The sequence below is a fragment of the Festucalex cinctus genome, chromosome 6 (assembly GCF_051991245.1).
Source record: "Festucalex cinctus isolate MCC-2025b chromosome 6, RoL_Fcin_1.0, whole genome shotgun sequence".
Lineage (NCBI taxonomy): Eukaryota > Metazoa > Chordata > Actinopteri > Syngnathiformes > Syngnathidae > Festucalex > Festucalex cinctus.
Genome location: NC_135416.1, coordinates 8942643 through 8968603, shown reverse-complemented (window position 1 = coordinate 8968603; position 25961 = coordinate 8942643). Strand labels below are relative to the sequence as shown.

At 39.2% G+C, this 25961-nt stretch overlaps 1 protein-coding gene across 3 annotated transcripts in view; it reads left to right on the top strand.

The window, feature by feature from the left end:
* The window catches only part of LOC144020523 (alpha-1,6-mannosylglycoprotein 6-beta-N-acetylglucosaminyltransferase B-like), a 102031-nt gene that overhangs the window by 36566 nt on the left and 39504 nt on the right, over window positions 1–25961 (top strand). For all 3 annotated transcript variants that reach the window (XM_077524087.1, XM_077524086.1, XM_077524085.1), the window contains one exon: window positions 16217–16367. In XM_077524087.1, coding sequence (XP_077380213.1) covers window positions 16264–16367 — 104 coding nt within the window. In that variant the 5' untranslated portion in view covers window positions 16217–16263. The remainder of the gene's footprint in view (window positions 1–16216; window positions 16368–25961) is intronic.

The following is a 25961-nucleotide window of genomic DNA, read 5'->3' as shown; positions in this document are numbered from 1 at the left end:
TCTTAAACTTAGGCTTCAAATTGGGCAGTGATTTTAAATTGGATTGGCAAAACGGTGCAGTAGTTAACTCCAACTTTTTTCACCTCAGGCATCTGGCAAAGGTGAAGCTTCTTTTTACACAGCAGCACTTCATCACATCTCGGCCGGATTACTCTAATGCACTTCACTTTGGAGTTAGCCAGTCCTCCCTCACATATCTCCAGTTGGTTCTTAGCATTATCACAGTTTTGTTTTAAATTGTGCTCAATTGTCTTATGTTCTGTTTTCATTTATGCACAGCATATTGTCTCGGCTGTGGTTGTTTTTAAAGTGTGCAATGAAAAAAACATGGGTACATTTGTTGCGTCTCCTTGCTCTGGGTCAGACTCAAGATTTAAATATACATGGCTGTACCACTGGACTTCTTCTGGCAGCCATGATTCTCCCAGGATTCTCACTTTGTCTGTAGTCCCGGTAACGCAAACCTGTGCTCATGTTAGCACAGCATGCAGTAGGAGAGTGGGGATGAGCATTGACAGTCAAACTTCCAGAGTAGTGTAACTTCTACACTTGGAATTCTGGTAGAATAATGCATTTCAATTGCAACAATCTAGTTTTCAGTGTGACCTGCCTGCTATATCTTCGGAGTACGTCGCAGCGCTACCATCTTGTATGATGTTGTGAGATATTTTTACTCCGAGTTTTAACCTTCTCTTTGCACAATAAAACCTACATTTGTGTGGGGCTTATCACCGTAGTGTGAGCTGCTCTGCAAAGCCGAGCGCTTGTTTGAGTATTAGCTGAATCCCATTGCCACCTCTCTCTTTGCTGGATTATCGGCTTCCATCTTCTGAAATCCCTGTCTCTCCTCAGTAACTCTCAAACTCATCATGGGCTGTGAGCTGACACGGGTTCGGTTGGTGGTGGTGGTTTGGAGTGTAAAACAGATTGCCAGCCTGTGTTTTTGTGCGCATCTGTGATTAAAAGAGAGAATTAGATTTCCAGAGGTTACATTTCTCACAGAGTCCACAGATGAAAAGGAGTCGGCATAAAAGGTGCGCTTTTATCTCCACATTAAAATGAATCCGGCACAAGGGAGACGTTAGCTTGATCAAAGGCTCTCCCTATGGAGCTTGTTCACACTATGCAGTCGGTTTATTATTATAATAACAAGAAGCAATGCCAATCCCTTTTAGCCTCTGCTTGACTCTTATGACGCTGTTTGTTCTAGCTCTAAGACCCAAGGCTTGATAACTCTTTGCGCCTCCCTGATGGGAAGGAGAATCTAATTTTATTTTCCCCTCTCACTTATTCTCTCTTTTATTATTTTGGAGCTCCGCAGGTCTAATAGCCAACAGCTTGAGGATTCTTTTGTCATTATGAAATGGGGACTAGATGGCCAAGAAGTGAACATCATGTTTGTAAATGTTGCCGTGCTTGGACCAGAATCGCATTAAACTCAGTCCTGTAGCCCTTCTTTGTCTTTCTTTGGCTTTCTTCGCATTAGTCAGAGAAAGACTCATACTTGCATTTTACATTGGCACGAGTCCCCCAAAGCTCTCTATGTCCTAAGAAGACCCCTACAAAGATTTTACTCATTTACCAGCTGCAGATAGGTTGTTATTTCCTGTACCTTCGCCAAGTATGAAGGCATGAGGTTTGCCCTGCTAATTTTGTTGGCTTTTATGTACCCTGGCTGTTAAAGCTGGCATTTTTCAGCTTTTTTTTTTTTTCTGGGTTTCTGTTCTGTATAAACAGACAAGGACTGAAGGGCACAGTGGACCTTGCAATTTGCAGCTTTCGGAGGCAGGACAATGTGTGGAACAGATTGCAAGAAAGTTGGGACAAAATGTGAAGTTCAAGCGGTGCCTTGAGATACGAGTGCTCTAACTTAAGAGTTCTTCAAGATATATGTACTGTCATTTGGCTGATTTTTTCCCCCCTTTTATACTTGTGAGTTCAAGCTAAGCTAAGAGTGGTAAAGTCATATAGTGCTTTCAAACAGCCTTTGGTGACAGTGAACTCAACCTACTTCACAATAAGCAGAACTTGGGCAAACAATTCCTTTATAAAAATACTTCTAGCACTTAATTGACAATCCTAGTTGAAGTTTACTGTCAAATTAATTATAATCAAAGATAATTACTGCCTTGTGTATTTAAAACAACCATATCTATTCGGTCTAATAGTTGAATGCTCATGCTTATTAGCATCTATTTTGCGCTACTTTAACCCTTTAAGCAATGGACTGAGAATAAACGGTGCAATATGTCCACTGACAATATAACAGTACTCACATTCATTATCCTTAGCATAACAACTGGTATTTGTGTCCTGCTGGGTTGAAGGTAATAGCGGCTGTCGTCTCACAAGTACGTAACCTATCTCACACCAGACACTGCTTCACACTCTAAAACCAACAGTGGGTCATTGTCACATCATTTTCCGCTATTGTTTGTGGTACCTTAGCATTTGAAATTTCCTAAAAACCCAGAGGACTTGGCAAAGAGCCTTTGTATTATTTTGCTTTTTCAACACTGACTTTTTTTTTTACATGCAACAATGACAGGAATCCTTTGCGTTGTTAACCACGGTCTTTCCACTTTGGCAGAGGTCCTATCTCAACGGAGTGTCTTTTAGTCATTTGCTGTTTAGGTCACTCCCTCCCCGGAACATCATCGTCATGCAGTAAACCAGTCGAGCGCATCGTGCTGCCTTAATCTGTGGCCTGCTTTCATGTGTGTGTGTGTGTGTGTGTGTGTGTGTGTGTGTTTTTTTTTTTTCTCTCTCCCAAGCTGGCAGTTCATCTCCATCACAAACTCCCCGCAGTGATGTTTCCTCCACATCACTTCATGTAGAACAAATGTGGCATGACAATCTTCTACACGTCGCTGGTGTAAGGTGCATCGCAAGTCACTCTGGGAGTACACTTTATCAGTGCACTCATAGCCTAGGGACCTTCTGTGCCTACATGTGTGCGTGCGTCTGTGTATGTGTGATTCTGGATAACCTCGCCCACCAAGGGCCAACAAGCTAATGGGTTACTGTGTTTTGGCTTGTACTTGATCTTTTCTTCATGAATGTGGGCATGACGCATGTGAAGTCTTCTGTACAAAACATACACAAGGCAGAATACAATCAATTTCTACTGTATATTTCAATCTTTGAAACCAAATTAAGCTAGTAAAGGTGGATCAGAGTGGCTGTAATTAAACCTCGTCCCTGACGCTGCAATTTGACTGCTTGTCATAAATGTCAACATCAGCTTTGGTGTAACTGCTGGCTAGTAGAAAATGTTAATGAGTTGTGATTAAAACGCTGCTGAACAACTGCAGCTATGCCAATGAAATGAGATGTAGCATGAGTTTGTCTGCATTGAAACACAAAAAAAATGTTCCACAGTGCTACTTGGCCCACAAGCTGCAGATTTGTAGTTGTTGATGACTGCAAATCTCACTATTAACACTGCTACAATTATTTTACAAGTATGACCTGCTTTGGTGAAGGAATAAAATAACAAGGATTACATTTTTTGTTTTCCTTTGGGAAGGCATGATGCTACTGACGTGAAATGCTTTCAATATCTAAGGTTGAGCACTAACTTTTGAGGAATGCTGGCCATTTTGCTGTTTGGAAACCTATTTTAGAAAATAGAAATGACAAATTGCAGTTTGCTAAATTGCATGTTGCCTCAACCAGATGAGATTGCACATGCCATTGGCGATAGATATGAAAGTAGTGGAGACCGGTGTATTTACAAAAAAGGGTTTTGTGCTTTTGGTAGCTCAAATTGTTTTCAACAACGACATTTTGGAGAAAATTTCAAACACAAAATGAATTTAGAAATAACAGAATTGGAAGAGGTAAACAAACATTAGGCTACTGAATTACAGAAAATAATTTGAATGGTTTGATAAGTATAGTAACTCTTTTCTTGTGTGTGGTAATTTCATATACTGTATCTGCTCATCCTCTGTAATATTGTGTTTCAATGGGCCGGTATGACCCTGATGCATGTATATGGAGAGTTGAAAGGAATTTCGTTATAGGTGATATGGCATGACTCCTTCTTGTGACTGTTTCTAAGTTGGACCTTAAATAATTCAGAAGCTCCAAAATGCATTGTCGTGATAATTTTTGTTTTCTGATTTTGCCTGTGTGCTGCTTTGTCACAGTGCATGCAGTCATTGTTTGCAGATGCCATTCTCGACACTGTAAAATCAGCCATTGTAGTTCGTCTCAGCTTTGATAAATCCTATTTCCATGCTAAATTGATCTATTTGCATATATTCCTCCACAACTCACAAAACGAATTGAGCAGCAATTTTGTCTGTTTGGCAGCAGGCAATCCTGGGTGCATCCGGTTTGTCAGTCAGCTTCCACATCTGTTTGTGTAAGTAATAAAGTTTGTGCCTGATTTTGCACATGCAAATCTTGTAGCAAATCAGGCCCTAAAAATCCACTAAAGATAAACGCATCATTGTTGCAAGACCACTAGAACGTTGTTTTCCACTTTAGCCTTTTGAGGTTTATTGAATCACTTGTCAGCCTATGCGGTTGCTAAATAAATAAATAAATACAAGTCCAAGAGCGCACGGTCAATACACCGTGGCTTTGTAGCTGAAATCTAATTGAGCACATTTGTTCTTGTACGGCAACTTTGAAGCAGGATGGAGATAGAAGGGTAACTCAATGACTGCCAAAAACCGTTCTAGTAATCCCCCGCACATTGATATAATCGGCCATGCCAACACATTAGGAAGAGGTGAGAGCGGTGGACTAAGATGGAGGAGAAAATGGTGCAGACATGAAGTTTTAGCATGGTGACAGAGATAATGTTACTGAACAGTTGGGTTTGGCGGGCAACCAAACAGCTGTTGACCGAGCCACTTCTAGATCAGCACAAATGAAATATTGTGATTTGTGAAGCAATGACTTGGTGATTAAACATGACAAAACAGATTTCTTTTTATGAATGCAGATTAAAACAAGCTCCATTGTGACCCGTCAATGTCAGCGGTAGTTCTGCCAGATGTGTGTGTGTCAGCAGCTTAAAGGCCACTTAGCACTGCGGAAGGCAACTGTTATTGTGGATTACATTGACTGCCTGTCAGACACGGCAACAAATCTTGGCTTTTTGTTCTTGAATAGACTTTCCATAAACCATAGTTGTGTGTCTGCTGCATCTGAATAAATCGTGTGCGTGGAATGGTTTTAGTTGATCTCATTTAAAAAAAAAACAAGAACAAAAATTATCTTCATCTGTTGTCATTGAAAAGAGAGTATTGTTTGAACTGCAGGTGACAGTTGTAGTGCATGTTATAAAACAAATGTTTACAGTGTGCAAAACACTTTAATTTGAGTTTTTTTAGCACTTGTTTAAGTCAACCAATTGGTGCCTGTCAATGCTGTTTTGTATCATTTTCACATTAAATAAACTAGGAGAAATGTGATGTGAAGTGGAAGTATAATTTGAATGACAGTTGTACTTGTTCACATACACACTTTTCACAGTATATGCAGGAAAACAATGTGACAATGTGAACTTACAAGGTTCTCATCGAACAGTACCCACTTCGCCAGTCAAAACTGCTACAGTACAGTGTTACCATCCAGATTTTTAATTGTCCCTAACAGCTTTACACTACTTCTCCAACTCTTAACTCCAATGCATATTAATGAGAAAGCTGACCCAATTTCCAAGTTGTCTGAGTCATTGTTCTGACCAAAGTCCCATTACCCGTGAATGAGAAGTTTCTCCACAGCATATTATACGGTATTATGGTTATGTGATCTCTGAAGGTGACTGTGTAAGTATGCCGTAATCTGCTGTCTAAATGACCTTCCCTGTATCGTCTTGCATGTCAGTCGCTCATCGTCCTGTCTGCCATAAGCTGGTTATTTTCCAGGATCTAGATAATGTCACACTGGCAGCTTGTCCTTTCGTCCGGCTGGAGAAAAAACAAAAAACCTAGTAAGTGTACTGATACTGATGGCATCATGATTGCTTGGGGAAAAAAAAAAGCTCTAGTTTGTATGATTTGCAATGCCAAAGCAAGTACACCAAGGACAAATGTAAGATGGATTTCCGAGAAAAAGTTTGAAAATGTCAAAATCAAATTCTTATTGGATGATCCACACACTTGAAATAGAAAAAAAATAATAATAATCTGATCTTTTCTGTTCAGTTAATCACAGGCAGTGATGATTCATATTGTTTTACCTTTACTGAGCACTGCAGGCTTTACAGCCCTCAAACCACAGACTCGGAGAGATGGATGGAGAAAATAACAGGGAGTGAAAGAAAGATGAAGAGATAAAAATAATGAGTGAAAATCCTAATGCCGCAGCATGCTGCAGAAATCAAAGACAAGTCTATTGAAGTGTGAAAGATGCAAAGTGAGCAGCACTAAGTCATAGTAGAGCAATTTCTCCCCCTCCCTCATTCTTTGTTTTCCCCACATGTGCCCTGAGAGACATTTTCACTTCCTCCATGGAGCATTTCTGGAAATAGCACCGTAGCTTTCATAGGCAGCAGAACACTTTTGGATGCAGTGAATACAATGTGTGGCATTAACTGTGCCACCAAGCCAAATCACTGGCGCTAACATGATTTATTCATGCTAGCTTATGCTGTACTTGTATTTCTCATATATGCCTTTAGTTACCCATAATAGCCTGTGCTCTGTTAATGCAGTCATTCTCAGAAGTTTATGTGCCACTTTAGTCCAGTGGCGTAGTGTGAGTTTCTAGTGCCCATGTCGAGTCAGGTTTGTGCACCTTTCTGACCTGTTATGGCCACCGTATAGCAAGCTTGCGTCAGAAATTCTGAGGTATTTTTTTTTCCTCCCCCAAAAAAGAAAATCACACTGTTTTGACCAATGACCAGTTGTTATGCTAAATGGCCGTTCATCAGCCACACCTGGCAACAACCAAATCCCTCATGTAACCTTCCCCAGGGGAAAAACACACCTGGCTGAGAAATAAGGGCAGACTCCTCACGTAAAATTTAGAAATTAAGTTGCCTGTTTGGGTAGATGAAATGTCTTCAACAATTCAACTTCATGTTTGTTTTTGGCCGTCTTATGACTCACATAAGGCACCATGGCAGACATTGTCATGGTATTGGTTGAAACATCGATGTTATGACTTTTAATTCTACAACACATATGTAGGTACACTTTTGTTAAGAAAGTGAAACCCACTATGGTAACTGAAATACTGTAACTTGAAATGGAGACTACAATTTTCCAGATTGTATTGACAAGTCACACAACTTCTGGGGTAATATCCTTAGGACAGAGACAAAACTGGAGCTTTTTGTCAAGTCACATCAGCTTTGTGTTTACTAATGCAAAAATGAAGCTTGCAAGGAAAAGAACACTGTTGCTACAGTGAAGCGTAAGGTAGGGTCTCTTAATCTTCTGGGGCTTCTTTGCTCTATCAAGGTTGCTTGATTTTGTGCAGGGTAGTGAAATCTCGGCTACTACAGCAAAAACAATTGGTCGGTCATGGACTCCTCCCAAAATCTAATGCGTATAAGTCATTTTGAATCTAATAAATTTAAGGTGAAAAAGTAATAATGCAAATTTCCATCACCTTTGTGCTTTTGTTTCAATCACACTGTCATGCTAAACAACAATGGAAGCTATGACAAGATCGTAACAAGCTAGTGTTTTGACAGCACCAAGGGTAGACGACAATGTCAGAAGTGATTGCTGAGAAAAGAAGCAAAAGCACGGTTTAAGGCAACAAGAGATGTTTTCTTGGCAATATAAAAGCAGGGGAAACACCAGGACGCCAATCTAAATGGAGATGCGTGTGCCCAAAACCCAAATGCACACTGCACTCACCACCCAGTCACTTGAAATTACTATCAGCCTCTCGGCATCCCTCGTTTTCCCCTCCACCCTTCAATTGTCTTCCATCTGCTGCACAGAGTAAACACTTACTTGCATGTCACACCCTCCAGTGCATCCAACAATCATGTGACCGTTGCAATCATAGCAACAGCTTTGATATTAACCACATGTCACACATCTGCCCATGTCAAGAAGTTGTTGTGTGCAACCTTAAATCTTCACTGCATGCAGGATATAGAAAGAAAACAAACTGTCACAGTTTAAGGGAAAAATTTATGTCTTGAGATTTACTTGACACATAATAGTTCTAACGCCCTGAAACTTAACCATATCAGTACAATTTGAAAGAGATGATCCTAAGTCAAAACAGAAAATTGTATTTACTGGTATAAAGATGTCCCAGAATGTGCCTCTCTGTTCAGCGTTTATGCAGGTACCGGGAGATGTTTTGTTGGTCAAAGTGGACTGTAACGAGTTTTGCTCTGACTAACCAATCAACCGAAGAAAAAAGCTGACATCTCCAAATTTGAAGTTGTTTTGTTTAAAGAAACAGTCCCAAACACAACTAATCGGGAGCTGACTAATAACCACAATTGGAATTCTTTTTTTTATCTATGTCTGATGCACAAAATCAGATGAGAAATGACAAGATGAACAATTCAGTAGCATCATATGGTAAAACAAAGCTCTTCTGAAACCCAGTATGGAGCAATTGAGGCACTATGGAGGAGAAAACAAAGCATAAAACTTAATAGTAAATGCAGCAAAGCCTCTTGCAGATTCTGTGATTGAAAAATGATGTATGGTCTTTTAGCAGATTACATTCAAAAACAAAATGAAGAGCAAGAGGAGGGAATTGGTGCAAATGATACCGAGTCAATCTATCCTAAAGTGCAGGGAACATATAACAACACACAAAGTAACTAGTATTACATTATACATTCAGTCTTTGGACATAGAAAGACACAAGACCAATGTTTGCCACTGTCCTGTAACTGATCATCAATATTTCACAAGAACACCATGCTCAGCACAAGGGAATTTATAAATAATTCAATCTACCATGGAATTGAATAAGCATGTATGATGTATACAGGTGTATGTCAACCACAACAGATGAAATATACTTATGTCTTCGTACAGGCACCACATCTTCCTCCATCCTTCCTGTATGGCGAAGCGACCATTTTACATGTTGAAACCTAATCATAATAACTTACTTTATTTGCTAAAGCTACAATGGGAAATTGCTAATTTGGCTATGCTTCAGTCAGATGTGTGAAAATTTCCATTTTGATTTGTACGTCTTGGTGTCAACATGAGAGCAACTTGACATTTTTATGCCATCAGCCAAAATTTTACTCTTACATTTTTTATTGTGCATCTTTCACAGCCATTTCAACTATTACCTCCATCTTGATTCCTGTGACATTTGCTAGGATTTTATTAATGCGACGGATGTTGCTCCAAATGGATACCGGGATTTCCTAACCAACCAAGCCTAATCCTAATGGACAGTAATCAATTTCTTTTGCTATAATGAACTATTTCCGCTTTCATGTAAACAACATTATTCTTATGTTGTGTGTGTGTGTGGGGGTGTGGGGGTGGGTGTGTGTGTGGGTGTGTGTGTGTGTGTGGGGGGGGGGGGGGGGGGGGGTTTGGGGGGGTGTGGTTGTGCTATATCCAAGGCTGTCGGCAATGTAGATATGTCTAACCTTGGACACAAAATATTTACACAATCATTGGTCATTTACTCACTTGTTGAATAAAACCAACATAAGGCAGATCATCTCCTAAGAGAAATATCAACCACACAAAGCATAAGAAAAAGTGGTTTTAGTTGGCCTCTGTATAAACACCTTTGCACTAAGCACATCAACTGCCAGAGATATTAATTTTACTTGGCATTTCTCCAATTAGAAGTTGAAAATTTTACTTTTCTCACACACAACTTTCGCCATACTTTGCTTCATTATCTGTGACTCAGAAGTAAATAACCGCAGGTGTGCCAGAGCGCTGAAGTGCGCCATAGCGGGGGTAAAAGAACAAAACCTGCAGCTTTTGCCAAAGATCCCTTCACAGAACAAAGCTTGGACAGATGCTAATTTATTTTTACCACAGACAACACGTGAGACGGGGACAGGAAAGTGTGCAAAATGTATTGTTACCTTGCATTGGAGTGACTTGTGTGTTGTCGTAAACATGAATGATAATTCTACGGTGGTTTAGTGTTTGGAGTTGCCAAATGCAGGAAATATGTGTATATTTGAAGGGAAACATAAAACTAACAGGTGATGATATCAGTATTGCACCAGGGAGACAAAAACGGAAAGCATTTATTTCCGTTCATTTAATTTTCTTTCTCTTTCAGACATTGCGTCCATCACGTGATCACACTGGCTTTCAGGACATTTCCAAAGTACACTTAGATGACCATTTAAAGTCCCTTTATTTGAAAACACATTTATTGCTTTGTCCTTTTTTCGCTTCAATTGTCATTTCCTTCAGCTTCTTCCTCTTGCAATCAAATTTCATCGACTGATAAAAGGCATTCTGCTGATCATAAGGAAATGCAGCACATAGTCATTATTGCTATTACCATCGGCCTAGAGGAAGTGATTTGGGGTCGCCATGGTAATGACAGACACTTGGCTTCTCCTCATCAAAATGCCCCTTAGAACAAATTTATTTCCATTAACTGCAACAATACAAACGTGAGCGCACCTTTTCTGGAAACAACCCAAGTTGTCTTTGTCTCAGCGCTAATGTGCATTGATGTGGGCTGTGACGGAAAGAGACCCCGCAGCTCCGCTTCTGTCAGCACAGTTGTGGCGAGAGGCGGTAAGTGGAGAGACGTCAAACTCACTAGATGGTGGACATGCTAATGAGGGTCAAGGCTCGTGTCCGTTAGGCCTGTCCGCTTGGCTCAAGAGGGTGTGTGGTGTGCAGTGCATAAATAGAAGGATCTTGCCAACAGTAGGGAGGGCATTGTTCATAAATACTGCTTTGCCGCTGTTTGGAAACATCCGTCTGAAATAGTGTCTGTGCTATTTTGTCAAGGCCCAAGTCCAAACAGATGTGTTTTTTTTTTTGTTGGAAACGGACATTTTATGGTAGATCAGAATGGCAGTGCAAATACATTAACATAAAGTGTTAGAGATGATGAAAGGGTTGGAAGGGACATGGCAAATACGGATCCTAGAAAAGGCTCATTTTTACAAGCCAGTTTGAGTGTTTGAAAATCAAACAAAGTCAACATTTTTGGTGAACATCTACAATAAAGACTAGAGACTGGTTGGAGCTTTAAAATCAATTTGTTTCCCCTAGACAGATTCAAAAGACTTGCTCTTAAATAGTAAACTAGTAAAACAACTATTTAAAAGCTGAAGTAAAAACTGGAAAATAGCAAGCAGAAATAGCAAACTATTTATTTAATCATTACCAATTGGTCACCATTTTAACACTGATCCTTCCCTTGTGTTTGGTCTTTGATATCTTCTATTAGAACCCTACATGTCTTTCACCGAGTGCAAGCCTTAATGGCGACATTTTCATTTGCCTAAAGCCATTTGTGCAGCAAATAAAGAAAAAAGAGGAACATATTCACCCACTCCTGCTGTTCTTTAGCTAATGAACAGTGGAGCTCCTGCGCCATAATAATTAAAGCGAATGCAATTTGTGGTAATTGCGTTGGTGTGCAAATGAGATGAGTTGTTGTGGAGATTGGAGCGGTAGTCGGGCCATTAAGTCTCTGTGTGCTGAGAGAGGAGTTGCTCTTACCATTGTGTTGCTTGATTCGATGTCAAGGAGACATCACTAATATCATGGTTGATCGTTGGCGCCCCAGCTATACCTCTGATTTGTTCGGGGAATGTAGCTGTCTGCTGCAGACATTCTTGCTGTATCGTGAAAATCTGTGGTTTTTGTGGGTTTTACAGTATCGACCTTTTCACTATGGCATAACACGCATTTCTAGGTGTCAAAATCTTATGTGATCTCTGTTTGTAACATTAGTAAACACACCCATAGATTTCATTTGACCAAGGCAGATTTTTCGAGAAAGCAGGGTAAATGGCCTGAATGATGATTTTAGTCTTCTTCTCTACTGCCAGTTTGAATGTGTGACGTGTCAGTTGAAAAGATGTTACGTGCGGTGAATTGCTTTTAGTGATGTGGACTCAACAGATAAGTTCAACGGATAAGTTGTTTCTGAAATAAAAGTGGTGAAAATTCAGATGTACTGGCTAACGATTGACTTGTCTGTTGCTTGGACTAATGGCACAGAAATGTTCTTTCGACATTGAACTGGATGTGCGTCTCAAAAACCTGATGACTGAGGTTTGGTTCCCATATTGTCCCTTTTAGAAGTGACAACTACGCAATTAAGCAGTCTTTCAATCTTCTCTGAGCATGTATTTACAACATTAATTATTTTATCCTCTTCCTCCAAGCGAGATTCATCTTATTTTATTTTTTTCCCTCTTTTCATTCATTGTATATTTGGTGAGGGGCAGGGATCATGGAATGGAGTATTGCTGAGCAGCACGGCACGGCGAGGGGACTTGGTGCCTTGACAACAAGGTGTCTTGAATTGGGAAAATATTCTATTCAAGAGCAGCAGCGTTGAGGCATCATGGAAGCGACTGGAGAGGAGCTAGTGGAGTGATTTTTGTGTTATTTTGGCAGGTATTTTTTTGCAAGTAACGGCATGATTAATCTATGCAAGTTCCCGCCGAATCATTAGTTTTTCTCTGCTGCTCGTATCTTCCTCCTCCTCCTTAAAATGAGCAAAGTCAGGACTTTCACTTGCAGCAGTGAAAGCTACATCTTGTCAATTTGCGGTCTAACCAGTGGCAAAATCTCAGTTTTTACTTCATGGTAGGCTGCGACATCAGAATTTCCAAATATGGGCACGCTGAAAACCGGTCATTTCGCGTTGGCACGCAACTCTTTCACAATGAGTTAATGAGTTCTTTCATAAACAAGTGCAGTGTGAAAAGGGCTTTACACGCAAATTCACTGACACGCCACCCCGCCTCTTAAAGGCACATAACACACAATCACTTTATAATGTACATTATTTTCTAGACATTTTATATTGCAGCTTTTGGAGTTAAAATGCATTTACAATCTATTTTAAAACTGTACAATGTTTAAATGTGTTTAAAATATGTGAGAGGTGTGAAACTCAAATCAAAATGTTTTTTTATTAGGTCTCTCTAAACCACTGATTTTCTCCTATCGAGTGGTGAAGTGGGTCTGAACTGCGCTACAATGGCTATTCTCAGAGCTGTCAATGAATAATGGGGATACAGAGAGCGCTTTTGCAGAAATACAGCCGCCTTCTCGGATTCACAGCTGGAAGTCGCAAAGACAAAATGACGCCGCTCGCCGTTTAATTTAGCTTCGTCGACTCCTGTCGAGCAGGCGGTCCTGTCAGCATTCATCACTTCACAAATGGCTTTCTCGTCACATGAATATGCAAACACGCCCCCGGCCGATCAAAACACCATCCTGTTGTGATGTGTGCGTACGTGCGTGTACGTGTGTGTGTGTAAGTCACTCACAGGTTGACGCTCCGAGCTTCCTTGCATACCAAATCTTTGAATGTTTGCTTCAAGAAGATTTAGCTCTCTTTTTTTTTTTCTTTTTTTTTTTTCAAAAAATTGTGGAAGACTTTGTGAAAGTGGAAGGGTTTTGTTTTTTGTGCCGTAACACTCATCCGTGACTTATTCTAACTACCCCCCCCCCCCCCCCCCCTTAAATTTCACGTTTCAAACTATTTTAGGGCATTGGGTTGCATTTGATGAGTATTTCTAAACTGTAAAGGCAATTCAGTACTCCTTTGCAAATCTAAAAATAAATATCTCTGAACAGGCTTCAGTGTTTCAACAGAATTTGTTTTAATTTGCACTTTCTGTCACCTCTGTCCCTTTTCCCCCTCTGCTTTAATATGGATGAGCGCACACTTTTGAAACATACACAGCCTTGAATTTGTGAGGGAGGAATCCCTACATTGTGGTCGAAGTAGCGATGAGAATTTCACTGCATTATCTTGATCAACGCTACAGGAAACTTTTTTTTTTTTCTTTTTTTTTTTTTTTTTGTTGTTGCCTAGAATGGCTTAGTATAAATGTGCTGTCTGTTCATTTTTTTTCATTAAATTTTCAGGTAAGTCTATTTCAGTTGACTGAACTCTACTTAAATAAAATCCAACCCTTTTCCTTTCTTCACTCTATATTCGATTTTTAGACTCAGACAAAAGCTGCTTTCAAGGTTTTACACCAACAGATCAGCTCCAGAGTTGGGTTTTATTTTTATATTGTTTGCTTTGAGTAGCCTCTTCCTGTCATTTCCAATACAACAAGGGCAAGCAGGCACAAATGCATGAAAACAAATGGACTTGGTAATGATTTGACTTTCAGCCAATGATAATAATGATAATCCTCGATTTATATTGTGCCTTTCAAGGGACCCAAGGCCTCTATATAGTAATGTTGATACTCCCGTTGTGAAGACTTTTGCGAGCTAAGAGGAGTGCAGACAGTCGCATGTGTGCATATAAACAGCCCTCAGTTTAGTTGCCCATTTCGACACACTAAAAATGTCCTGTTCACGCTTTACAGGCCTCTGGAGCGATGCAATGTGCAGAAACTCTAAATATCGAATCCAATATAGTGGAGAAAACGGGCCACTACATTGCTGCATGTGTGTGTGTGTGTGTGTGTGTGTGTGTGTGACTTATTTTAGGGCAAAGAAAAATACCAACAGCTTGCTACTTTTAAATATTCTGCTCGAGCAGATTGGTTCCTGAATGAAATGCACACGCTTTGCAGTGCTGTTTTAATTAAATATTTGATTAATTGGTGTGAAGTGAGACATCAAAACCTTCCATCCAATTTTATTTTTTCCTTCAATTTCTGCTGGTTAAAGGTGACTTTCCAGCAAAATGGGAACTGCGGGAGAATTCTTTAATGATGTACGCGTCCATTAAGAGAAGTAATTTTAACATAGAAATGTTCATTGTGAGCTGCCACATAGAGTATGTGATTATAATTATTGCTACTGAAGGCAAAAATACGACCAATAAACCTTTCAAGCTCTGGATGATCACGCCCACTCAAAATGCCTCACCATAAATATTTGTTACAATAAATCACTTTTAATTGGCTTCTTGTTTTGTGATTTTGTGCCACTTAACTTTCTTGATAGCATCTAAATCAAGTATATACAAGCTTTTATTTGGCGTGATTCATGAGCATGCATATAAATCTCATCAAATGGGCCCGCAACATATTGAGAGTGACGAGGGAAGCAGATTTGAATATGTTTTAGTAAACACAATTGCAGCAAAATTTCCTTGTGCTGCTCTAATAACAATTTGCATGTACTCATATCTAAAATACTTGCCAATTATTATCTAAAATAAGTATTTTGATACCACTATATGATACTTAAAAATAGTCATAATCTGAAAAAAATATCCAAAGTATTATAACAACAGTTATGTGTGTATTATACTTATTATATTATACTGTATTATTATTATACTTCCCCTTTAATTACATAAGCAATTGTTTACCTCTGAAACTGAATGTTTCATTTGTCTTTATCACTATGAAATTGTTTTTTTTTAATTATTATTTTTGGTGCTATGAAAGAAAGGGGAAGTTGGCCGTCGTCATTGACCTGCATACATTTGACCTTTTTCTGGTTCCAGTGTAACTATAAGATGTGCTCAGTTGGTGTCTGCACCTTTTTTTTTTCACCCATCATTTCTTAAATTATAGCCCCACTTACCTTGAACTGTTGCAACTTTGTATTTGTAGGCTTCTAAACAGGTTTCCTCCACTTTTTTTTTTTTTTAATCCCATGCTGTCTTCCACACGCTACTTGTGCCAAGACTCCAGTTTTCAATCCCAGCAACCAGAGCGTTTATCCCAGTATCCCGTTTATCTATAACTACATAGAAGGCCCCTCCTCACACTTGGAGTACCCCCACTGTGCAGTGTGAGGTGATAGAAATAATTGGCTTTTGCATGCAGAGATTCCACATAATGAATTCCTGGCGCTTCATAACTCATACAAGCCTCATCTTTATATCAAAGGATGACGGTCAGATCATATTTGGATATCATCACACAGGAGTTCGTGTGTGGACGTCTGGTGTGGACAATGGCCATTTTATGACATGTTATGACATTAGCGCACTGGGCAGGATTCAATTCATGCTGTGAGCACAGGAAATGACAGTTCAGGCTTGTAGATATGCAGGTTAACAACTCAAATTAAACTTTTTGTGAACGCATCAAAGAAGGAGGTCTGTTGTTGTCTTCCTTCCTTTAACCCGGTTTTGCATCTTTGTGTCTCAGTGCTGGGCGGTGTGGAGTCACGTGGTGTGCTGAGGAAGATCAGTGACATGCTGGAGGTGATTCTGAAGCGAATGGACAGCCTGGCCAAGCTGGACAACGCCACCGCCGCCGATACACGACGCCTGGACGAGCTCAGCTCTGCAATCAACAAGTAGGCTCTTTTTTTTCCTTCATCGTTCTGGAGATTTTGAATGAGGCAATCAAACGGCATGCTGTTTCTTTTCTTTGATGATGAGAATGGTCATAATCATAGCAGCTGGACCCTAAATTTCCAAAATTAGGCTTCTTGTCTCAGTCAAGTATACAAGCCGTTAGATCGAGCAATTCTACAGTCATGTAAGGGGAAATAAAGGGCACCACACCAATAATTATTTACAGGATGTCATTCACTTCCAATTCTACCAAAACACCACACTGATTTCTTCATACAATTTGTGTTTTCCAAACTATTCATACTAAAAACAAGCACAGACCGACAGCCTACCTGCCTTTATTTTTCAATCTTTTGCAGAGAAACTGTCTGTCAGTACTTATTCCAGCACTCTGTCAACCAGGGGTTTCACACTCAACTTATATGGGGGCCGCTGGAGAAAGTCCGGGGGTGTCTGGGCCACATTCTGGGCAAGTCTTCCACATAAAAAGGAGTTAAAAAAAAAAAAAAAAAAAAAAAAAAAAAAAAAAAAAAAAAAAAAAAAAAAAAGTACATCTAATTGAATATTCTCAGTCTTTATTAACAACAGTTGAAAATATTGACGGTTCATCAGACGATGAGCAATATTGTTGACTTGGTCATCTCACTTGTACTTTGCATACTCCTCAGCATATCTAGTTGAGTAATTCTGTCTCCTGTTTTTCTTGAAATTGGTTGCTCTCGTCGCCAAACTTGTACATTTACGTTTCGCTGAAAACAGTCATGAATCTGAGCTATGGTATGTGACAGTAAAAAAAAAAAAAAAAAAAAAAAACACACACACACACACACAACACCCAGGGCAATAAAAATGTGGGAGCCACACTAATGTTACACTTTGATGTCAAGTAGGGAGCCGCAAAATGGCATCCTGCAGGCCACAAATGCGTGTTTGAACCCCCTGCTATAAATACTTATACAGTTCCAAGTCAAATGCCATTATAATGCCCTTACCCCAAAAAGTTAGCACCAAGAGGACAAAGATTACTTACTGATCAGCAACCATAACTTCAGTAAATTTTGAAATCACGAGAGAAGTTCATGATAGGAAAACTTCATATTACTGTAGAGCCAGTGCTTGTAGAATATCAGCTTGCCAATAGCAAAAAATAAATAAAAAATCCCAGCACAAGCGACGCCATAGCAACTGTAATGCACCTTACCTAGAAAACCCATCTGGATTTAGTGCTGCTTTTAATCTCACCGAGCCATGCATTCTTTTTTAGAATCAGTTCATATAAATGTTAACCCTTTTTAGAAAAAATGCTACCACTCCTTTTTATCTAATAGGTCAGCTCATTCCACTCTTTCATGTGTCTGTAAGCATGACTGGTGCAACCCAGAGTTGTGTCAACAATTGCAAGGGAGCAGGGATGCAAATTATATATTATATATTATCTGATCCCATCTTCTTTTACTTCCTGTCTTTTGATGCTCAAATTTTGCCATCTCGTTGTCACTTAATCGCACATGCTTTTTCACATTTAAGCAGCCTAAACTCCGTGCACGAGTACCGATGTGCTACGTGCTGACACAGTCTCTCACACATCCCCAAACCTTGTTAAGTGATCTTGGATAAGCTTTCAGCTTCACATCGGCGCAGAGGCACTAGAACGGAAGAATGGAGCAATTAATACAGTCAGGCGTTGGTGTTAACTGCAATCAATGTCTAGTAATGGACTATTTAATGCGGAGGAAGCACAGTTGCTCTTCGACCATGGATGTGGAAGTGTGCTTATTGTCACTGTGTGCTCATGCAACTGTTAAAAGGAATCAATATGCAGTTTTTGTCTTGCCCAGCAAAGTGTGAATGGGTTAAAAAAGGTTATTGATGATATGTAATTGGGGTCAAATGCACCAAATCAATATTGTGTCCATCTTTTAAATGGGGTTAGTAAATACTGATTCACGACACAAGTTTCAGCTCAGACGAATACATTTCAATTGTATTGACAACAGGTAGAGTGGCTGAATGACCCTTCTAATGTTACACTGTGACATCTTAAAGTGCTATTGTAATTTGTGGGGGCTTATGTATTGTGTACCCACAATTTGTTTGTATTATGAAGCAACTGTTCCTACTGGGAATAGAAATATGTCACAGGTTCAAACTGTCACCATCATAAAACTGTTGAATCAGCAAATTTAAGACAATTCAGAATCTTTTAAGTTTATATTTACAATTATTACATTAGATTTATGAAAATATTTTCATCATCCTTGCTGATGTCAATGTTTGTGTAACACTTAAGCGATTATAACTGGTGTTATTTCATTAATAAATGAAATTATTTGACCAGTTACTGCAAAATTTACTTTGGGATTTAACATTTGTGGATTTGTTGTTTTTTTAAATAATAATTTTCTTGACATTTAAGACAAATTGATGTTCCATAATTAATCAATATTGGATTGAAATGAAGTGAATCAAATTGAAATTGAATCAAACTGAACTCTTGTGAGTAGAAATCAAATCGATTGAGGAAATTAGAATTGATACCCAACCCTAGTAGTTTGTGTTGACTGGAATGACACGGGTGTGTGACAGGATATTTAATCTGTGCGTTTATGACTCATTCATGTGGGCAGACATCCAATGTATCTCATATATTTATCCACATTTGGGAGAAGCCTGAGTCAGAGCTGACTATTTTGATTCTATTCATTTTTCTCTCATTTAATGACATATCCAAACTGTGCCAATTGGGAGCAAAAAAAAAAAAAAAACTCTCACTTTTTAGATTCAGCCTTTAAATACTGGTGTGTACTCCTCTTGTTGAGCTTATTCCTTATGGGATAGGTGGTGCAAAAAGCAAAATAAAAAGGGTGGGTATGTCCCTCATGGCTGCAGGAGATGTTTTTGTTTCTTCAAAGATGTCTTTTTCTAGAAAATGTTGGTCGACCGCGAGGGTTTTTTACTATAGAGCACCCATTATAATTTCCATATTCCATTGACCGATGCTGACTTTTTCCTCGGGTTTGTGAGGCACTCCCTTGGCAACCATTCTCATTTCTTATGCATAGAATTGGCCTGTTGATGCTGAACTCATAGGAAGTAGTTAAAACACTTACAGAGGTGCCATTAACTACACACATACAAATTGATTACTTTTTTTTTTCATTCCGCAGTGTTTGATTTGCACTTAAATGGATTTGCAAAAGCAAAAAATGAAAGCGCTCAAGAAAATGTACATCTGCACGCGCCATCTAGCATCATCATAATGATTATCCATTAGTTATACTCCAACTAACACGTGTTAATAAATTCAGTCTGGGCATGAGACCAGGGGCACAGACAGCAAACCTGATTGAGTGTGCAGGCGACAGAATTAATGGTTGCACATCAACACTCACACATGCACGCATACACACCAATACTCACACACGCACCATTCTGGTGATTCTCCTCCGCAGGCCTCTCGTCGTGTACGTTCACATCAGCAGTTTGGTTTCCTTGGACATGGAGAGGTATATGATTCAGTCATTAAATGTGTGATACTAGACGTTTTTTTCCCCAATTTCTGACTACTGTACCAATAGTGGGACGACGAACTAATGGAAACAGAGTACTTCATAGTAAAAAAAAACAAAAAAACAAGGCAGTCAGGCACACATTCACAGAAAGATGTGCTTGCGCTGGGCAGGAGTCTCATCTTTTGCTTGAGCTTCATGGCTGCTGACACACTGCCGTGTAGTGGCGAATTGGACTGGATGTCTGAGGCCTCCGCCTGCAATTCACCCACAGGGCAGCCACTCATTAGGGCAGAAAATAACAAGGAAAGGAAGGAGAAGGGAGAGATAACAATGACGAATGGAAGCACAATAATGTTGAGTTGACTCGCTGTATTATGGTTGTTGGTGCAGTATGCTTTTGCCTTTGGGCCTTTGCTCTCTTTGGCGTGACTCCAGCTTTTTTATCTTCTTAATTTGGTGACTAACAACCTTTTATATCCAATAAGTTCTCTTCGAAATTGTGTTGTAATTTCTGCATAAGATTACAATAGTCTATTGGCATCAACACAGTACAAAGCCAAATGTTTTATGTTTTTGAAGTGACATTTTTTTTTTTTTTACAAATTTGTTTATTGCACTACAGTACATTTTACACACACAATCCTTCAGTAGAATTAATAAAATTGGAAACTGTTCTAGAACGTTGGTCTCAGATGTGTTCATATTATGCTGCGTTAAGCATTTCAGTCAACTGTTTTGTTCTGAAAGAGCTTCATAAATAAAGATGGACTGGAATGGATGTTTCTGAAGGATGGTCTCATACAGGATACAATGGAAGTGGAAATAATGTGTTCCAAAACTAAAGTGGCTAGAACTTTAAAAATATTGTAAATATAAAATAAATGTCTTATTATTGTCATAATGCAATGAGGTGTTCACTGAATTGAGCGCTTAATGAGGTGTTCTTTGGTTACTTGCCGTCTCCTTTTCAAAGTCACAAAAACTCGAGGAAAAACCAAAACTATACAGAATTTATAATTTGGTCACTTTCGTTGTTTGAGTAAGATAGGCTGAAGTTGTTTGGAATTGGTACACCTTGTGAAATATGCGCAAAAGCCAAATGAAGAGCTCAATCCGTGTCATAATTTTCTGATGACGTTAAACAACATTCTAAAAAGAATTGTTGAGCCAGTTTAAGACCAATCAAACTTTATCAAACTGTATTAATATAGAACCTTTCATGCATTAAAATGCAACTCAAGGTGCTAAACAATTAAAACATCTATAATACAAAAAAAAAAAAAAAAAAACACCCATCCCATCAACACACAACCCCTCAAAAAAAAAAAAAAAATGGCGAGGCACAGAGAAACCGTGTGAGGAAAGGCACCCAGGAAACACTGGAGCTAAGAGCTAAAAACTAAAAAATAATAACCAAATAAAAACAGTTAAAGGCTAAAAGTAAACAATAAAAGGCAAAAACAAAGCTAAAAGACAATATGATAAAACAAACTGGGAATACTACAAATTAAATTGTTGACCAACATAAAAAAAATCACTTCAGTTAGTAGTAACACATGACTGAATTAAGATAATCCAAAAGGAATATATTAAGTTTAATGAATTCAAAATTCATTGATTACTATTATTATTTATTTATTTATTTTTAATTGGTCAATTGGTCAATAATTCAGTTTGTAATCTTAAATTGGTTCAGCAATTCTCTTTTTAAGATTGTACTGTAAAACAAACGAGAAAACGTACGAACCACATATCTGAACTACTTTCTTTTCCCCCTTAATCTACACACTACAAATTGTGAAATGTCCTTCTCTGTAAGCATATGAAAATGAAGGAGCCAGTTGTGTCGTGAGTGATACGGGTAGTAATACACGGACGTGAATTCATCTCTCGTGCTGGACAGCGTCCAGTGATGCGATACTGCCCCACTGACCATCCTCTGGGCCTTAAGAGGATGAGCTCATTAGATGAGAGAAATGGAGTGGGGATGGGTGGGGGCAGCTATCTTTTAAGTAGAATATGAGAAGACATTTTCATTTCCTATCTCCATCGAGACTTTCCTTCTACTCATTGATTTCCTCTCTCTTGCTTCTTTTCCCTCATCTCCTCCAACGCACGCTCTCATTCTCCAGCCGTCTTGATTTGTTGTTGTTTTGCTCCTTTGTCGAGGAGACGCTCGTTAAAATGTGTGTGGCTTCATTGGTGAGCGCCGCGCAGCCGTTGAATGTCCACGGAAAAGTGTTGTTGTAGTCTTTGATGAGCATAATTTGTCGTTTGAGTCCAACCCTGTTGTTACCCTCTAAATGAAAAGGAAGCGGGGCATTTTATTGTAGTGCCCTGTGGTGCTGTGCTTGCTGATGCTTGATCTGCTTCCTATTTCATCGCTGCTTTTATGCAGCACACACTGACTATCTTTTATGTCACTTTTGTCCCTGTGTTTTTTTTTTTTCCCCAGGTAACCTCCCTTTTGAATTTGACTATTTTGTTACACTAAGGTTAGATGAGGTGGACTCGTTGAGTGGACGCCCACTCCCCGCCACACATCCAGAGCCCCATGTTATAATGTGATTTCATTGGCTGGTTCATTAACAGACCACACAAGGTCATTATTTTGCTAATAATATAATGTTGTCTCAGTGCACCACTCGCAGCAGCAGGGGAAAATCCAAACCATTTGTTTAATTTTGAGCAGCAGGGTTGGTAGAAAATTGAAGTTAATAAGAGAATGGAGTATAAAACTGTTTGAATACAATATGGAGCTATAAAACATGCATAACTATCTCCGCCCAGACTGAACACATGCTTCCTTTAGTTGACACTAATGGCCGTGATATACGTTTTGTTTGAATATACACACTCCTATCCCAAAAGCGTGAGGCCAATCTGACTAAAAAGATATGCATGCGTGTATGAGATGAATACTGTATTACGCAAGAGATCAACATTTCAGCTTTTCTTTAGACATTTTTACTTTTGGTTTTGAATGTCATTTGTTGGAACTAGATCTTGCACTTGCAGCCAAAATCCACATTCGCTTATTCATTTACCCTTTAACCAGCAAGTCCCGAATGAGCTCGAATGAGTTACTAATTGTACCTTTGCCGAAAAACACGTCAAAAAAGGAAAAATCCAATTTGATCATAATGGTAAATGGAGTGCACTTAAATAGCGCTGACCGAAGCACTCTGCCAAGCATCATATCTTTTGAAAACATGTCAGTGTGTACCAAGATTGTATGCGGCCGACAGGGTTGCGTCAACTTACAGAAAGTACACTGGCCAATGGCATAGACCAGGGTGTTTTATCGCTATGCTATAGTTTTACATCCATTCAAGTTCTGTCAAACCAGCTAGCTAGCACTAAGCTAATCTATGAGAGTTCATCTCTGATCTAGTGTCCAAATTTGCAAACCCCCTTTTTGCTAGGATGGCGAGATTTGAACCCCAACCTGTGAGGCAGATGTGCTTACCATGTGCTGCCCTTGATTATTCAAACAACAGGTAGTGCTTAAATGTCTACGATTTAGGCTAGCTAGAGTTCTATCCAACAGGAAAACCATACTGTTTGTGTGGGGGGAAAAAAGAAGCAATAGTGAAGCTGAGAGAAGATGGACAATCTTTCATCTTCTGTGAAGCACAAAGAAATAAAAGAATTGGCCTAACTGTTCCTCACCGTGCGTGTATATCTCAATCTGCACTGAAGGTTTGTGCTGTGCTTGAAAGTGGCAATAAAGACAGATAAGGGAAAATAAAAACTGTCAAAAAGAAAAAAATAGAAGACACTCGGTGCAGAGCTTTACCAAGGTTGAACTGAAACAAAGGTTTGTCTAAACACATTGTGGTGAATCATAATGTCAATCAATCAGGAGCGTGTGCAATCGATTACTTTTTATATAACAAAGCCGGCAGATGATCACTACCATGAAGCTGCATAAATGCAAAAGATGGATATAGGTCCTGCTAACAGCCAGTTAATACCTGGTGTAACATAAATTCTTGTCATTGCAACCTACAATATCATAACTAAGGATTGTGTAACTCTGTATGACGTTTTCAACTCGTTTAATGATGAAATCATTGACATTATTGGATTGTAAAAGAAAAGTGAAAATATTTTTATTATTATCATTAGTAGTAGTAGTAGTATTTACTGTAAACAATGCAGGGGAGGCTCTGCCTGCCCTGACCACACATCCCTGACACCTACAATGTTTACTTATGAACATTGCAGTGGTTTATAGACTTGAATTCCACAGACCAAACCAGCGAGCCACTCTGAAAAGCTTAATTGGCCAATATATACATTGATGTCCATACATTGACTAATATAGGTTAATGGCAGTGATTGAGATTTAAATAAAAAAAAAAAAACAAACAAACAAAAAACACTGCATACACTAAGGATGATGCCAATTGTAATGGTATGCAGTAAAATCCATCCATTTCCTCTTATGCTTGTCCTCCTTTGTCTCTAGTAAATTCGTGTCTCTACCTGCTGACCAAATCACAGGGCACAGATGGACAAACAACCATACAATTTTGAGTCTTCAATTAACCTATACATGTTTGCGAAATGTGTTTAGAATTTGCAGTACATTGAGAAGGAATGCTAACCACTATTACACTTTGCTGCCAATGTAGTAAAATTTATTTCCCCTCGCAAAACTAAGCTTCTAACAGAATTCTTTAAATAATTGCTAAAAAAAAAAAAAAAAAAAAAAAAAAAAAAAAAATCAGCCCATTGTGTGGAATAGACTTTTGATTAATTGTGTCTTAAAGCAGTTGAGGCAAAATGGAGTACACTACTTGGCTGTGACTCTCAGAGGCGTTGTTGAGTCCGTTCCAACTAGTTTTCTGTCTGAAAAAGTCAACCATGACATCAGCTATGGGAAGTTGAGCTTCGTTCGCAATTACTGTTTGTCTGCTCGATACAAACTTGCCTGAAACAGGAGATTAGAACACGAGCGACTCAAACATTTCTGTCTCATTCAAAATAGTCAATTACTTTTCTGCATGTTTGATTCAGGAAATGTAGTCAAACACCCAGCCCTAATGAATATTACTAATAAGAATAACATGAGGTTGAGCTTGTGAATTTGATTTGGGCTAACTTTTTCTTGCAAGCCACAAAGGTCGTCTCCTGCCAGGCACACTTCCACAGCTTGGATTTCTCTGCTGCTGGCATGTAGTCAAGCGCCGTTGCACATCATCCTGCCCACACAGGCACACGCGATCCATTGTATCGTTGTGAGTGATTTGTGATCACGCCGCATTTGGGGAGCATGAAATTAATGAGGATTAAAGCCATCTGCTGATTAGACAATGCATAGGAACACTACAGCTCTGAAGTGCCAGGCTAAAAAAAAATCAAGTCATTAAAAGAGAGGTAATGTGCACTGCAGCAGAAACGGGCATAGGCCTCATCATATGGGCTTAACTTTTGCATGATATTCATTCAACCATGCACATGCTAAAAAAGCACACAACTCCAGTCCACACGCAGACAACTTATTCAGCACGTCTTATCTTGTGAATGAGGAGTTCTGCCATCCAACAGGGGAAGTGGCAGCGCAGGTCCTTTCTATTTCACGCTCCAACCAAGTGTCTACCAATTTGCATCCCTCGCTAACACTTGTACATCTGTTTGAGATGTTAAAAATGGTGGTGGGGGGAGCAGGAGACGTGGCAGCACAGGAGGGGATTCAGATCAAATTTGGGATGCAAGCACCATTGTATAGAAGTCCTATCTACTCCGCATGGACATCAAATGACTATTAGACCCAAAAGAGGAAAAATCCACCACTTTAGTGTGGAAAGTGTGCCGTTATTGCCGTACCGCAAGCAAACTTTCTAATGAGCTTTTCAGCTACAGCACATTAAGCAGCATATAAATGTACCTGCAAATGTCACTTCCTGTTCTACTGCTGCGCTCGGAGTTGTTTGTGTGTTTGAAGCTTCAGCACTGTGACACAGAGGGGCGCCTCTCTCCTAGGCGTTTATTTTCATGCCATTAATTCAGCTGTCAACAATACACTGTTTTTGTTTTTACTGCAAAAAGGGTTGATCCATTGGATTTTGGACA